This window comes from Mixophyes fleayi, chromosome 10 (genome assembly GCF_038048845.1).
Source record: "Mixophyes fleayi isolate aMixFle1 chromosome 10, aMixFle1.hap1, whole genome shotgun sequence".
Taxonomy (NCBI): Eukaryota; Metazoa; Chordata; class Amphibia; order Anura; family Limnodynastidae; genus Mixophyes; species Mixophyes fleayi.
Window position 1 is genome coordinate 52,679,400 of NC_134411.1, and position 17,250 is coordinate 52,696,649.

At 40.5% G+C, this 17,250-nt stretch overlaps 1 protein-coding gene across 3 annotated transcripts in view; it reads left to right on the plus strand.

Moving 5' to 3' along the window:
• Positions 1–17,250, plus strand: part of EHBP1L1 (EH domain binding protein 1 like 1) — a 149,145-nt gene that overhangs the window by 89,111 nt on the left and 42,784 nt on the right. The window contains exons 7-11 of one of the 3 annotated variants that reach the window (XM_075188756.1): positions 2,528–2,563; positions 2,695–2,754; positions 2,961–3,093; positions 6,233–10,277; positions 12,626–12,771. In XM_075188756.1, the coding sequence (XP_075044857.1) occupies positions 2,528–2,563; positions 2,695–2,754; positions 2,961–3,093; positions 6,233–10,277; positions 12,626–12,771 (4,420 nt within the window). The remainder of the gene's footprint in view (positions 1–2,527; positions 2,564–2,694; positions 2,755–2,960; positions 3,094–6,232; positions 10,278–12,625; positions 12,772–17,250) is intronic. The other 2 variants (XM_075188758.1, XM_075188757.1) reach the window with 2 other exon arrangements.

The following is a 17,250-nucleotide window of genomic DNA, read 5'->3' on the forward strand; positions in this document are numbered from 1 at the left end:
GTGTAGTAAGAACAAGTAGCTACATTTAGGATTACTACATTTCTAAGCAGAAAATGTATGAATATGTTTCCATTTACATGGACTATTTCTTTCAGAAAATGCTTGCCTAAAGTAATTGCACCACATACAGTAAACAGCTGGAAAAATGCAGATAAAAACACTAAATACTCATAGCTAATGTGCACGAACAAACAGCATGGGATCCCATGGCACCAGCACCAAGTAGTGCCAGGACGGACTGCCCCACTATACCAGAGAAACCCACAGCATACGGCCCAGTCTGGTCAGTACAGGGACAGGCTCCCTAGGGGGCCTGATACAATGAAGTTTTTTCATACCCCACTAGGGATTTATATGTAACTATCCAATCAGAGCAGCTTTCTCACACTCTAGCCGATTGGTGCAGAGCTGCTCTGATTGAATAGTTGCCTCCAGGCCATTTGCCTGTCATTGACATTGCATCTCCTATTGGAGCAAGTCATTCGTACCAATGGATAATTGGAAGACCGATGAAAAGAAGATCATTACCTAATGGCTGTCAAGGTTTGTGGGACTTGTAATGCCACCTACTAAATGACTATTTTTTTTACACTTTGCCACACAGTAGTGTCTGGAGGAGCTCCAGTGCTATCAGCAGAAAGCTGTTCATCCCTATTGAGGGGTGCTGCATTTTTATTTTACTTTGCGGGCCTGATTCACCTAGGGAATTCAGCACTGTACTTACCAGACTAGGGCTGAGTTCTACTATGCTGCGTGTTTTCAGCCTAGACTGGTGCTGATTGCAACTGTGGAAGGTGGGAGGGTATCATTTTTTTTTACAGTTATTTATCCATTTTCACATTTTAATGACCAGTCACCATTATCAAATTTATGATGATGATGCTTGCAGGGGTATATCCAGAGAAAAATGACAGGGGGCACCATAATACAAATATATTGCTACCAATGTCCCAATTGCCAATATAGTATGATGATAGTTATATCATTATATCAAGGGGAAGAGCAGGTAGGCTTGCACAGGGAATGAAAGAGCAGTAAGGCTGGCAATGGCAATGGAAATCGCTAAAATATGATGGCACTTCATGCCATAAACAGGTTGCAATATTAGCTCAGCCCATAAAATGGCTGCCTTTAACATATGTAGGTGATGGGTGCACTTTTTTACAAACTCATTTGTATTACCACTACAGGGTAGTATTATGATCATAGGCCACAGTAGATATTAACATGTCATCAGCATCTCTTTTTGTAAAATTTAATTTTGTTAAATAGGAACCATCTATCAAACCATTCATCTCCTTAATCACACTGCTTCCCCTCCTTAATCACACTGCTTCACCTCCTTCATCACACTGCTAACCTCCTTAATCACACTGCTCCCCCTCCTTCATCACATTGCTAACCTCCTTAATCACACTGCTTCCCCTCTTTCATCACACTGTGCCCCCTTCATCACACTGTGTCCCTTCATGACTCTATTCTTTGCTTACCTTCCTAAAACCTTCTTTCTGTCTTCTTTTCTTCTTGCTCCTCTCTGCGCAGCTACTCACTGGTGTGTTGGGACTGATGATGACATCACACCCGACAGTCAGTGAGAAAGAGGGAGTGAGACACCCGCAGATGCAGGAAGGGGAGCAAGACACTGTTTGACCACCAGGTCAGACTGTACCTCAAGCTGCCCCTTCATGCCGACTCCTGCGGGGGGCGCCCCTGGATCATAGCGCCCACATTGACAGTGCCGGCCAGCTAGGTTTTATGAAAACCCCTCCTGCCTGGTGCCCCTCCCGGGAATTCGCCACTAATTACTGTTGTATCTCTTTTATGTCACCACTTTCTTACCATACTTTGAGCTCCAGCTATCTTAGGGTATTTGAAGCTCAAAACACACAGGCAAGAGTGATATTTTCCAGCCTGCATTTTTCATATATTTCAGGGCAGAAAATTGTCTAGATTCTGGGTAAGGCCAACTATGTGTGTGGTCAACATACACAAAGATCTCAGATTCAAATTAATAAAAAACAAGGCAGAAAGTTTATCTCCTATCAGTAACTAGAAAGTATAATCATGAGAGACGTTTGCTTGGCATCCGTTTATTCATGTGAATTTATTTCCAGTCACACGCCCATATTTATTTAGATACTGATATTATTTTTAATAGTTAGAAAGTTGTGCACTAGTGAGCTGGGGTGACGATACTATGGCTACTATGAAACGTAATCACTTTCAAAAGTTAAGGGCCACTTAGCACATGGTCAACCCTGTAAATAAGATTACTACAAACATACCAGAGTGATCCTCACAATAGGAATAACGTTCTCAGAGCTTCATTTGTAGTATTTTGCTTTGTATTTATATGACTTTATTTTAACTTCTACATTCTTTAAAACACTTTAAAAAGGTTTTCTTCGTTTCATCATTCATTGTGTTTTATTGGTCTTTTATGTTTTGCCTTTTTATTTGATCATTATGTTTTTCACTATTTCCCTCTACTCTTTGTTACACTTTTTCTCCATGCTCTTTTCTTCAGGTTATCTTAAAAGCGTATTGTCTGACTACTTGTCAGGTAAACCCATCTTCCCATTTTTTTTGCATCGTACACTCTTGAGCTCTTCATATTTATTCACTGTTTCTATGTTGTATTATACACTTTTTTTCCCTCTTGTTCAACTACTCATAACACTATCACTTTTTTAGAGCCTGTACGGGAGCTGAATACTCTAACTGAGGAAGAAGATGAAGCCGCTCTTTCTACAAGTAGGTCTCTTTGAATAAATGTCCCTTTTACATTCCATTCTTAATTACCCAATTATCTTTTATCTCCATCTTTTTCTTTCTTTCAGAGACTACTCATTCTTTTCATATTACTTCACGACCTTCTTTTACTTCTCCCCCACCTGTTCCACCATTTCCTCCTAGAGTGAATACTAAAGCTAAATCTTACAAGCATCTTCTTCTTACAGCCAAAAATGAAAGCATTAAACCCTTGCATGCTGATAAACAAACCCATCACAGCAATTATAATGGGAGACAGCCCTCTAGAAAATTTGTGGAACCAACATCAGGAGTGGCTGCCATCACAAGCCAAGAACAAAGGTGAGTGAGATTCAGTTGTGATTGTAATCGACCTCCATAAATTTAATTCAATTTTTAATGTCATAAAACAATGCAGCGTCTTTCAGACATATTTAATCATAAAACACTATTTACACACACCACCAAAAAAATCACAAAACTAAACCGTGCAACTTCTCTTAATTCCATATTTAAAAATCACACTTTAGGCCACATTCCTGATCCACCCAGATAACATTTAATCCACCCTTCTACACTTCCAGTCTGGTTTCACCATGCAATAGAAATCGGTAGGCCACCACCTTCTTGTCTCTACTTGAGGCTGAGGCTTCCGGACCGGAAGTAGGCCCCCGACCGCATCCAGGCGTCTCGCTTTTCCGCGGCTTTGCAGAGGGCCTCCAAGCAGATAGGGCTCTTGATTAGAGGGGGGGGGAGACAGTCGAGTCGTGGATGGAGGACTCGAAGGGTCCATGCGTCGGGCTAACTCCGCGCCGCGCGGGAAGCTCTTCTTCCCCCGACGGGGGTCCTCCCTAATGCGGCGGTTTTTGCCGGGGCAAGCAGTTGGGATATAGCCCAGAGGAGACAGGGCACTCAGGTCGAGTAGTAAGGGCCGCCGCCCACGGTCACGCAAATCTGCAGCTCCCCGGGACGCACTTGATGTCAACTGTGCTCCCTCGGTTCCTGAGTCATCCCAGACCGGTGTGGCCAAAAGGGAGAGTGGGGTACTCAAATAAATGCCTAGTTTCCAGCTGAATGCCCGGAGCTCTCAGGACTTGCTGCCAACTACAACGGCGTCCAAGCCATGCCCCCACCACCTTCTTGTCCATGACAACCAACAAGAGATAGTTTAGACTATTTTAGGTATTTATTGATACCAGTAACTTGAGATGTCAAAGAAGTAGGGGGATTTTATATCACTATGAGAATATTCAAAGTCATATTTTAACATATCTGTAATTAATTTTTATTACCAACTGCACTTTACATATTATGCGGGATAATTTCTCAGAAATTAGCTAGATGTCATATTTGTTCTACATATTGTGGGCCTGATTCATGTTCGGACATAAGTTCCTTTGGGTGCTGCATCTTGGGTGAAATTGCTCTGCACATGGTCAGAAACTGACCGTACGCCAATGAACGTAATTGCATGCAATTCATGTCTGAACACAAACTACACTTATGACTGGCTACGACTCGGAGGGGGAAGGGGCAGATGGACATAGGCTAGTACAGTGGTTCCCAAACTTTTGCAGTTCGCGGCACCCTTAGAGTCTCCAAATTTTTTCAAGGCACCCCTCCAAAATAATTACTGAACAGTCCTGTTTTAGAGGTAGTTGGGTCAAAAAGTTGTAATAAGTATTTAGGTCACGACAGAAATACTTATTTAGTTGTATGCAAAAATGCCCCTCTGCATCCAGGCACATTGCCCCCTCTGCAACCAGGCACACTACCCCCTCTGAAACCAGGCACACTGCCCCCTCTGCATCCAGACACACTGCCCTCTCTCACGTTGCCCCCTCTGTCACGCTGGCCCCCTCCTCTGCCCTCTGTCACGCTGGCCCCCTCCTCTGCCCTCTGTCACGCTGGCCCCTCCTCTGCCATCTCTCACGCTGTCCCCCTCCTCTGCCCTCTCTCCCCCTCCTCTGCCCTGCTACTCTGCCATCTGTCCTCCTCCTCTGCCATATGTCCCCCTCCTCTGCCCTCTGTCCCCCTCCTCTGCCCTCTGCCCCCCTCCTCTGCCCTCTGTCCCCCTCCTCTGTCCTCCTGGTCTGCCCTCTGTCCCCCTCCTCTGCCCTCCTCCTCTGCTCTCTGTCCTCCTGGTCTGCCATCTGTCCTCCTCCTCTGCTCTCTGTCCTCCTCCTCTACTCTCTGTCCTCCTCCTCTGACCTCTGTCCCCCCTCTGTCCCCCTCCCCCTCTGTCCCCCTCCTCCTCTGTCCTCCTCCTCCTCTGCCCTCTGTCCCCCTCCTCCTCTGCCCTCTGTCCCCCTCCTCCTCTGCCATCTGTCCTCCTCCTCCTCTGCCCCCTGTCGTCCTCCTCCTTTGCCATCTATCCTACTCCTCCTCTGCCCTCGGTCTGCCCTCTGTCCCCCTCCCTCTGCCCCGCGCCAGGCAAAAAAAAAAGAAAGAAAACAGAAACGTACCAATCCGCGCGGCGCCGGGACCCAGCAGCCTCCTCTCCCGCAGCTGTCACTGAATGACGTCAGTGACAGCTGCGGGAGAGAGGAGGCTGCTGAGTCCCGGCGCCGCGCGGATTGGTAAGTTTCTGTTTTCTTTCTTTTTTTTTTTGGCTTGCCTACGGCACCCCAGTGACAGCGCCGCGGCACCCCTGGGAGCCGCGGCGCACACTTTGGGAACCGCCGGGCTAGTATACTGTATACCAATGCAGTGCTGACGATTCAAGTCCTGTGTTTCTCTTAAGTATATTTATTTCAGCCATATCAATTGCATCAGCTACTGGGCAGGTGTAAGTGCTAACTGATAGTGATGACTGGCATGGCAAAGTCTTTGTTTGGAAAGTACATGTATGCGTGCCACTAGCTAGCACAGAACATATACAACTAAGATAGACCATGAAAATGCATTGTATGTACAGTACGCATTAAGAAAATCTTGATTTATGTATTTAAAGTAAAAAGAAAATATATAAAAAAAATAATTATTTTTTAAAACAACCTTATTTTTTATTAATGATTAATTATTTTAGTATTACATTTTTTGTATGCATTCTGATATGATCCTATATTGCTCATATTCTATTGCGTTTACTACATTCTGTGCTGTCTGTTAACATACAGCAAGTACCGTTTATGCAGAGCGTACTTATCCCCAAATTCAACTAGAAACACATCTTGAGATCCGCTTGCATTTGAATACGGCCAGAACTACGCTTAAGTTCTGTGCTTTGTTTTAAACTGCAGCTTTCGTGCAAGTTGCAATCCAATTTGAATCAGGCCCTGTATGTTTTACTAGTATTTGTTATTCATTTCTATAAATGTTACAAAAATTGTATTTATTTTTAGAGAACAAATACATTTGAATTTGGGAAAACATACATATATTTTCTTGAAAAACTCACACATTAGATGTTATAAAGTTGCTTAATATTTGAGCACAGTGCTACAGATGTCCTTGAGATTTTTTTTATCTGTCTCATTAGGTCTAACGAGGTATGGAAGACTCGGGAGGTCAGCCCTGAGCCACTTCTCAATGTGAAAGCCACGGAACAGTCTGAGTCAGCCCCCAGGGATGGGTGTAGTGAGAACAGGGAAAGTTTGCGGGAAGTAGGATATCTACAAGATATAATATCTGAGACAGTGGATGTTCCAGAGATTGCAGCAAGAAAGAAGAGAGGTCTGGAAAAGGGCACAGTACCGCATACAGTAGCAGCAGGAGATGAAACACAGCTCAAGATAACTCAAGCACCAATTATTCCAAGTAGGGCAATGATAGGACATGTAACAGAACAAGCACAACAGGCAGTGACAGAAGTAGTGGAGACAGTCCCTGAAATTGTGCAAGCATCAAATAGAGAATTTAGGACAAATGATCTGCAGAAAGCAGAGATGGTACAAAAGATAAGTTTTACCAAAAATGTAACAGTTCATGAAACATTAACCAAAACAGAGAACAGCTCTGATGATATTGCAGTCAGACCAGTACTAACTGATCTAGAGATAAAAGATGAACAAGTAAAAGCATGCAAGTCAGCTGACAGTGAGATAATGATATGTGACATACACAATTTGCCCAAGGCAAACAATTTAGAGGACATAGTGAAAGCTTATGGAAGAGATCACATTACACAGCAGATAGTACTGGAACTAGCACCACCAGTGGAGACAATAAGCAATGCAGATGAGAAAGTGCTAGCAACAGATATCAACATAAATGGAGATAATATAGAACTAAAATTTCATGGAGCCATAGAACAAAGATCATTTGAGACTGAAATTGAGACAGCAAAGGCAGAACAAACTGTGCAAGAGACAGACAGTGTGCAAAGCATAGTCAATGTAGTAGAAAATAGAGTACAGGAGACATCAGAGGATGAAAGCAATATTAATTCCACACAAGAGAAAATAGGCCAGAGAGAGCAAGAAACAACAACTAGGACTAAAGAGATTATGCAGTGGGAACAAAAAACACATAAGACTGCACAAACAAGTGCAAATATAGTGTGTGAACCAGACAGGGTAGAAGAAAAAACTTGGATAGATGAGAGACAGCAAGATTCAACAGTTACTAAATATGAGACACTGCACAATACAACATTTACTATAGATGCAACAGTTGGTGGCAGAGGGGAAGAGTTAGACAGCGATATTAAACATGATATATTACAAAAGGAACAAAAAGAACTTTGCATACACGATTACGAGTGGATGGATAAAAGAGAGGACGTACAAGAGACAGTCTCTGAGATAGAACATACTCTAGGGATTCCAGCTGCGCAAGAGAAAGTACAACAACCTATAATTGTAGTAGAAAAGAAGGTGCAAGAGACACCAGAAGAGAAAAGTAATATAGGTAAAGCACAAGAATTAAATGAGGGAAGGCAAGATGCAACGACAAAGGCTGGAAAGACCACCCAAAAGGAAAGAAGAGTCCAAGAAACTGCAGGCAGAAATGGAAATAGAGTGAGTGAACCTGAAATGGTAGTAGAGAAAACAACATGGATAGATGAGAGACTGTACAAAGTAACAGTTAATGACAAAGGACTGCTAGACACAACAGTGACTACACATGATAGAGGGCAGGAGACAGACAGTGATATTGCAAATGATGTATTACAAGACATACAAGTACTAAATAGAGAAATTCTTGGGGGGGCAAATAAAAGAAAGGCGACTATATATAAGGCTGACAAACAGAGAGTGTCTGGGACAGAGAATACACAAGGAGGTGCATATAAGGCAGGGGAGGATTTGTCTATAGATTTATTAGAAAGTGGATTAAAAGAGATAGCAGAGATAGAAAGTAATATTAATGAAGCACAATATATAATAACAATGGGAGGGCATGATTTAGCAGTCATGGATAAGGAGTTAGTGCAGGAGGAAGAAGGAATTCAAAGGGTTATTATCAGGGAAGAAAACAAGGTTATTGAGCCAGAAATATTGAAAGAAAATGCATTTGGGGAAGATAAGCCACTGCAATCAACTGACACAATAGGTGAGAGACTACATGATACATTGGAAGGTAGAATTATAGAGAAATACCATTGGACAAATGAGAGATTGCAAGAGGAAATACCTAGAGCTGAAGATGTGGTGGATGAAAGTATGGTGAAAAAGGCACACCTGTTTACTATTAAGAGGCTTCACGATGAAACAGCTGGAGTTAGAAAGACGGTGGATCTAGAAGATAGAGTGGAAGGGACACCTCTGTTTACAAATGAGCTACTGTTTGAGGAAGCTAGTAGACCTGAAGAAGCAGCTAAAGTTGGAAAATCAGCAGATAAAGAAGAAAGGGTTGAAAATATATATATTTTCACAAATACAGAACTGCCTGAGGAAGCAGATGCATTTAGAAATACAGCAGATCCAAAAGATAGAGTGGAAGAAACATGTTTTTGGAAAACTGAGAGACTGCTTGAGAAACCAGCTAGAGCTGAAGAGACAGTGGATCAAGATATAGTGGAAGAGACATATCTTTGGAACATTGAAAGGCTGAATGAGAAAGGAGATACAAATGGAACACCAGCAGATCAAGAAGGTAGGCTAGTTAATATATCTCTTTGGACAAACAAAAGACAACTTGAAGAAGCAACTATAACTAAAGATGAAGTTGATCCAGAAAGTTTGAGAGAGACATATATTTCGAAAATTGATAGGCTAGATGGGGAAGCAGCTATAGCAGGAAAGCCAATGGATCAAGAAGATAGGCTAAAAGAGGCATTCATGTTGGCAAAAGAAATAATGCCTGAAGAAGCAGATAGAGTTGAAGGGTCTATGGATGGAAAATATATGGTAGAAGATAAAACACATTGGATAAAGGAGGAATATCTGGAGTCAGCAGATACATCTTTTAAAGCAAGTGAAAATGAGGAAGAGGAGGAGGAAGCTTCACTTACAATAAATGAGGGAGTAGTTACTAAAAACATAGATGAGCAGAAGCATGAGTGGCAGGTAGCAAAAGAGAGAAGAGGAGAGACAAAAGGTGGGACTGTAGAGAGTGTGGCTGGGGTAGTTCTAGCTGGGAAATTATATGATGTGGTTGACGGAGGAGAAGAACAAACAAGGCTGGAAGAGACAAAAGCCATATTTGAAATGAGAATAACTGAGAATGAGGGAGTTGAAGATGCCACATATTTTTTAAATAATAGAATACATAACAAACCAAGTAAGGAAGTGGAAAGAGCACAGGAGAAAGAAAATGTGCAATTGACAGCAGCAGAGACAGAAGAAAATATACATGGGGTAGTAAGAGAGGGAGTACAAGAGGAAATATATTTGCAAGAAAGAGTGCCATTTACAGAGAAGAGGGAACATGAAGAGAAAAGAGAGGAAGAAGTCAAAGCAGTCAAATTAAATGAGATAATAAGTTCTCTTTCAACAACACCTGTTACACACAATGCAAAACAGGAACTAAACATAGCCCAAGATACAATACATATAGAAAATAAAGTGCATGTGGAAGATGTTATACAGGAATTCTCACTTAACTCAATTACAACAGAACAGGAGATTAATGAGGCAGGGCAAGGTGCAGATAGAGACCAAGATAATCTAGCCATAACTGAAGAGAGATCATACAAGGAAAATATAGGGCAAGAGACCCCACAGGTTAAAAGTAAAGAAGAGCTGAATATTACAACAATAACTGAAGTAACCAAACTACAAATGACCACAAATGTATCAGGACATGGAGTGCAAAAAGAAATGCAAATGGTGGATAAAGAACAAAGACAGACAGAACTTGGAGATCAAGATAGTGAGAATGTGCTAGAGATAGTAGTGGAGCAAGAGACATCACTTTCCACAGGGCGCAGAAAACCTTTAAACCAGGAATTTGGTCTTACTTCCTCTCCCAGTGAGAACTTCCCCACTTACCCTTTAAGTAATAGATTGTCAGGGGCTGAGAAAAACACAGCCCACATGTTATCAGAGTACAGTTTTTCTGTTCCCCTTCCTCAAACCATTGGACAACAGAGGAGCAGAGAAAAGAAGAGACTGAGCGAGAGCACAGGGCAAGTAGGGGAGGTATGTGACAGTCTGTGACCCAGAAGAGGAAGAGACTCTCTGCATGGGATGTGGTCAATATTGTAATCCTCTGCAAGGGGAGGGAGAGTGTTGTTCTGAAACCGATGTGGAAGAGCATTAACTGTGTTGACACTCTGCAGTTGAAAGGGTAACAGAGAAAGTAGAAGGCTAAAGGAGTTTTTATAATAATATTTCTACAATAATTACAACAGCCTGTATATAACATTACATAATTTACATTGCTAAGCTAATATCCTGTGAAGTATGTTGATATAATTGACATTTGGTGTCATCAGTTATAAGCAGAAATATTTGGCATCACTTCAGTACTTACAAGGACAGTATTAACTTGTGCCTTTTCTGAAAATCATGAAGACATTGCTTCTTCATGTAGTTTTTAACCCTCACTCAGTTTATGGTCTTTGTGTCTTAAAGGAGAATACCAACTACAATTATGTAATTTAAAATAAGCTCCCGTCCCTCAACCAATAGGACCACAGAGACTTGTGCCTTGGGTCTCCAGGGTCTGAAACACACTCCTGCCAGCACTATGCCTGACCATTATCTCAGTCTAACAAATGGAAGAAGTTTGAAAGTAAAATATGTCAATTTAAGGTCGCAGATGGAGCTGAATGGACAGCTGGACTTGCAGCTTTATACCACCCTTCAATTTAGTTTTAAATTTTTTATCCTAGAAAAATAATTAGTTAGACATTGTGGGCAAGTACCTTGTAAACTGTAGGATTCCTCAGCATGGGCCCCTATTCTTTTACTAGTTAGTGGAAGAAGGTTTTATTGGAAAAAGTTGTTTAGCTGGAGTTTTCCATTAACCAAATATTTGTATAGTGACATTGCTCTGAGTTCAGGGAAACAGTAATATCCATCTTGTAGTACTAGGTAATAGAAAAGTAGTCATATATTCAGTAGTTCATATCCTTTGATATTAGGGTCAAACTCTTCAAAATGAATAACTTTGCTGGAGTCCAGTAGTTTTACATTTCTGTCGGTAGTTGTTGACACTACATTTATACGATACTACAACACTGTGTTCCACTGTCTTCCCTACTGAAACTGCAGAGTGTCAGAATGACCGCCAGACTAATGTTAGTCCTTCTCCCTGTGCTCTTGGCAAGAACATTGCAATATTGTTTTACTCTCTTGCATCAATTTAATTTGGTCCTGTCTGCTTTTATGTAGAACTCTCCCATGTTGTTTGCTTCTTGCTGGAATGCTTAACAGCAACCCCCCCCCCCACCACCTCCACCACCATGCCCTTTATAAAATTGATTGCCCTCATAAGAGAATCTTGCTTTATCTTGCTTTATAGTATCTTTTGCACTTCAACTCTCTACTTGACTGCATTCTCACCTATACCTGAACTATACACCACTGTTATGTTAATCATTCTCTGTTGTGCACCTTACTATAGTCTACAAACTCAAATGTTTTGAACATACTCTACTAAAGCCCTCCCAAATATTGTTGTCAATGGCTGCTATAGTTTTAATGTGTACTTTTTGGCTATTGTTATGCACCTGCAGTGTATGGGTGGCTCCTTATATTTGGCTAAAATGTTTATCACCAACTAAAACCTCTAACAGTGCACCTCACAGTTTCTACCTCTATGTACCCACTACTGGTGGTATGCTGTGTTATCTTTGTTAAAATCCTATACACTGCCGGTTAGTGTATACTGCCCTCTTTCCTTTTGTTTCCTGCCTTGTGGTACTTTATTTTCCCTATATTCTATATATTCAGTTTTCTTTAACTACATTAGGCAAGGAGCAAGCAACATTGCAGGTCACTGTCAAGGTTCCATAGAGCTACTCTGTTTCCAGAGCATTAACTGTGCTTCTGTGCAGTCTACTAGACCTAATTCCCTTACATTGCTATATGTTAGGATCTTTTTCAGCTGCTGTCTCCTGCTCTAGACCTGCATGCCAGTTCTGTCATCTTTCAGTATGTAGGTTGCAAAATGTCGGTTCCTCTATGGTGCTCTTTGACGCATAAAATGTCCACATCCTAATCTAGATTATAGAGTAGGTTATAGATTCTCTGACAGAAACATGTCAAACATTTCTCTCCTGCTACAATCCTGCAGATTAAACCTACTACCCTCAAACTTATTACTTGCATGTAGCATTGGGGCTATCTGTGGCTGTTCTGGCAATTGTTAAACTGCAGGTTTTGTGTTGGGGTATTAGGGTTTTGATATAAAGTGGCTTGCTACATTATTAATATGTTGGTACTAATAATTTGTCATTTGCATTTCTGCTTTTGTATCTTAGATACACAAATATTTCTGCCATGTTCTCCCATGTATATGATATTCACTTGTATCCGTACAGGAATCACTCAGCACTGATTCCCTTCTGCGCTGGTGTCAGGAGGTGATCTCAGGATATCGTGGTGTGCGTGTAAATAATTTTACAACATCCTGGAGGAATGGACTGGCTTTTTGTGCTATACTTCATCACTTCCATCCTGAAAGCATGTAAGAGCGCACAACTGCTGTGTGGCTGCAAATTTTTAACCACCTGAAAAATTACTAAATATTTTATTGATTATTTTTTTTTAATTTAAAAGTGATTTAATAAAAACACACACGTTATAATGTTTTGTATTATTATTATTATTATTATTTATTATCTTCTACATTATGTCTCCTGTCTGTACACTGTCCATCTTCCTTGCTTGTCCCTGCTTATCTGTGCCCATTTATGCTTACTCTTCTCATGTATTTCTTCTTCTTCTTTTTGTTCTTGTTGTTTGATTTTTCACATAACTATGTTATTATGTATTGATTGCTTAATTTGTAAATGTATACACTGTTCATCCACCTAGGTACGGCTCTGCAGACACTTTGTGGTGCCTTATAAATAAAAGAAAATAATACAGTGCAGAAATTTAATAAAAGACATAGCTACAGCAATATAAATATGAAAAAGATAAATTATTATGATTATTAATAATAATAATAATAATAATAATAATACTAATATTGTTATCAATTAATATTATTATTATTATAAATATTGTTCTGAAATAATCTGATGGACCTATTTTGCGTGAAAGGCTGGTAGCATCTCCAATATCTGAAGTTGCAATGAGAGGTATGTGTGACCGTAGATAGTAATGGCAGCTGCAGTTTCACTAATGCACCAATTGTGGAGTTAGAGGTGGCATGCGCATGTGCTACAGACACAGGCTCATTTAGAGTTGGAGGTTGGATGTCTGTTTCTTTCATAAGATACATATTTTTGTACTGTGCATCTACACAAAAGAAGTATGCATGCATCCTTATCAAGATTGTTGTATATCTTCAACTTGTGACTCCTTATGACTGAAGAGGCAGTAATGGAACATGAAGGGACGGACTATTGCAGGCTGAGTACATCAAGGGTGTGTTCATGTAATTGTGTTTAGATGTGGACACTGCTGAAGTTACACCTGACAGGAGGCATATCTCTTACGACTACTGGCAGGCTGGTACAAATATACGCAATGATGATGATGACTATTTGCAGAATTGTGTAGCTACTACTCTTTTTTGAGTTGTTTGCATCACAATATATGTCTGACTCTACATATGGACACAATTGCAAACATTGCCCCCCCCCTGTAGATGAGCTCCACAATGTACTCCACCTAGTAAACCTACAAATAGTACTGCTTATCCTTTCCTTGCCGTTGAGCACTTTGTATTGTGCGAATGTAATGTGAAAGGTTTTGTGTTATGGAGTCTACACCTGATGCAATGGGTTAGTGATAGATTTATGTAATTTAGGGAAGAATAAAATGTGGGTATTTTTGGTTGTTTGGTTTGTAGGTACTGGATTCTTGTTGGTTAAGAATGTTGTCTGCTAGTTCTCCTTCCTGCATTTTACTTAGTTTTGAAATGAAATTGCTAGTTTGGTCATACATTAATTTTTTGTATGTGTGGGAGTCAGATAGGCATCTTCTAGCTTCCTCTATATATTTGATTATGTCCATAATGACTACATGCATCCTCTTTTATTTGCTGGTGTTATTATTATTTCATTGTCTTTTTTGAAGACATTTAGAGTCTGATTCAGAATGAGATATTTGGAACTGCGCAAACTCAGAAAGTGAACTTACACAACTGTGGATATTCAGACTTGCAACTGTTTGACACTTACGGCTGCTTATGCTTAAAGAGGCATGATGGGGGATGGAAGGGGTGTTCTAATGTAGGCAATGTACTGGAAAGAAAATGGTTTTATTTGCGAATGATCAAGGTCAGGTGGAAGTAGCGGATGATGAGATTTGTGAATGATTCGTTCAACTATAGATTAGGATTGCCAAGCATGTTGTGGCAATTATATTTATATATAAAAAAAATTCTCATCAGGAGCTTATTCCTGCTGTATTAGCAATTGCATTACCAACATATATAATAACAGGTTTTTGTACATATTTGCAAATTGTTTGTGGGGTGTCTCTGTAGTCAAGCGGGCGCAACTGCTACTCATTCAGACCTAAACGTATCTATAACTGTGAATATGGCATACATACACATACACTTGCGTGCTACTTTTTCAATTGCAAGTTACACTTACGCTTTTGTTCCACCCTTCGTGTTTTGATTAGCATTCTTCATTGGTAAAGTTCATACTTGCCAACTTTCCCTCGTTGGCGTCAGGGAGTTCCCGGGCGAGGTGGGCGTGCGGGGGCTAGAGCTTGATGATTTACATCATTTTGGCACTGCCCCCTAATTGATTGTCACAATTTTGGCCAATTACAGCAGGGGGCGGGGCTAAGATGACATGCCATTTGAGTCCTTAAGCCCCACCCCCGCCACTTATCTATTGCGGGGGTGAGAACCGGGAGGTTGCCTTGCTCTCCCGGGAGCCTGGGAGGTCTCCCAGAAATGCGGGAGTCTCCCAGACATTCCAGGAGAGTAGGCAACTATGCGTTAAAGAAAAGCAGCTAGAGACTGAATCTCTAGAGACTGAAGTGTCTTTTACATTTCTGTTTCCATTACTGAAGTCATGTTGTCTTACCTGTCAGTCTTTAATTAAATCTTGGTCTCCATGAAAATGGCCACCTCCATAGCCGTCAATACATGGACATAGGATACAATTTCTTAACTGTGTCATCATGCCACAGATGGCAAAGCCAACCACGTCTTGTACTGGCTCAGCATCAGGGAGAATGCCAGACTCTTCAAGGAGTGAGGGAGATCACCCCTGTTTCAGGGAGTCTCCCTGACATTCAGGGAGAGTTGGCAAGTATGGTTAAGTTGGATTTGCTATGTGATGTCTTTCTATTATATACATGTTCTAAGATTTTTTGACAAATTTAAAATTGTGATATTATATTTCCTTTATATATGTGGCGGATAAAAAAAATTGATTTAGCTTTGTGTGCTTTGCTTATGGTTGTGTACAGTTGCCTTTGTAGGGATGTTTTTATAAAGTTCGTTTTGAGTGTTAGCTTTTTCAGTATTTGTTTGTTTCTATGCATCAAAGCTTGATGCGTATACTGTAGGTGCAATGGAAAGTCCCTTTTAACTAGGCTCAGTTGGTGTGAGTTTAAGTCTTCACTGCTAAGGTTGAATGAAAATATCTGATTTATGTTCATTTTGTATTAATTAGTAGTGTTTTTTTCTTTTGTCCTCTCTCTGTTTCCCCCTCTGCATCTGATTTTCTTATTTTGTTTTTTTATGACACCTTTTTATAATGCCTCTGGCTAGTTTTCTTTTTTTTTTTTAGTTTCTAGTTTTTGTTAAGTTTGTTAATTATTTTGGCTATATTATCTATTTCATTGTTGTGAGGTTTTGTTTTCTTTAATGTATTATTTATTTGAAAAGTTTTTTCTAGGTTCATTTCTTCTTCCTGTTGATCTAGTGTGTTTTTATGTTGCTTAACTATGAGTTTCATTAGGACGAGTAAGCAGCACTCTAGTTCATTGAAAGACCTCCATAAATGTTCATTGTGACAAACAGATAAGATTAGAGATGCTAGGATGGAGCAAACAGGTTGATGGATACATTGAATATGTGTAAGAGAGAAAACAAGGTCTTCATATCTAGTATTACATTGTGGAACAGTCTAAGGATGAGTGATATTATACAGTAGGGGTTATAAAATAGCAAATTGCTCAAAGAACTATTTTCTGCTGAAATTAGGTCTCCCATCTGTCCTGTTCTTCCATAATAGTCATCCTTTTCCCACTATAAATCATTTAAAATGCTTGATGGCTGATGTTCACCCATTGAAATGTTTCCACTATCAATAAATCTTGAAATCTTGTAGTTTATTAAACATAACATAATAAGGAGAAAGCATAGGCAGCTCAGCTGGAACAATGACCATCATATCACCAAAAGGGACTATTAACCCTTTCGACATAAACAAAAGGGGGACATTTTCCTCCCAAAGTGCCCCTTTACAAAAAAATGAGTATCCATTACCCCTAAGCATTCCAGAACCGTGTCTCTACTGGTCTGACCGAATGCAACCACCCAAGCCCACCCCCGAGGGCGGTGCCTGCAATCCTTACTCTTCAAAGGGAGGCGGCCTCTTTAGGTACATAACATAAACTAATGTGCACCCCTCAGGTATGGGACTCTGACTGATAATGCTTTCTGGCCATACAAAACAGGATGAGAAGCATAATATGTCACACAAACGAAGGTAAAAAAACATTAGAAAACCTTGGGAACCAATTGCCAATCAGGCCCCATTCTTTTGAGAAAAATATAGGTAAAATCCCTCTGTGCCCTTACATTCAAAATCCTTGTGTCACCCTCAGCCAGAAAGATGAGAGAGAGAAAAAAATCAGGATAGTAGAGAAGACCACACATATATTTTAAATGCATTGGATTTCCACCTTCCAAACTGCTTCTACAGCCGCAGACATGGTTGCCCCAATTCTAAACGAAATGCAGACCAAACATTCTTCTATCTGATGTTCTTCATAGAATAAGCTGGTACTTCATAAAGGGTAC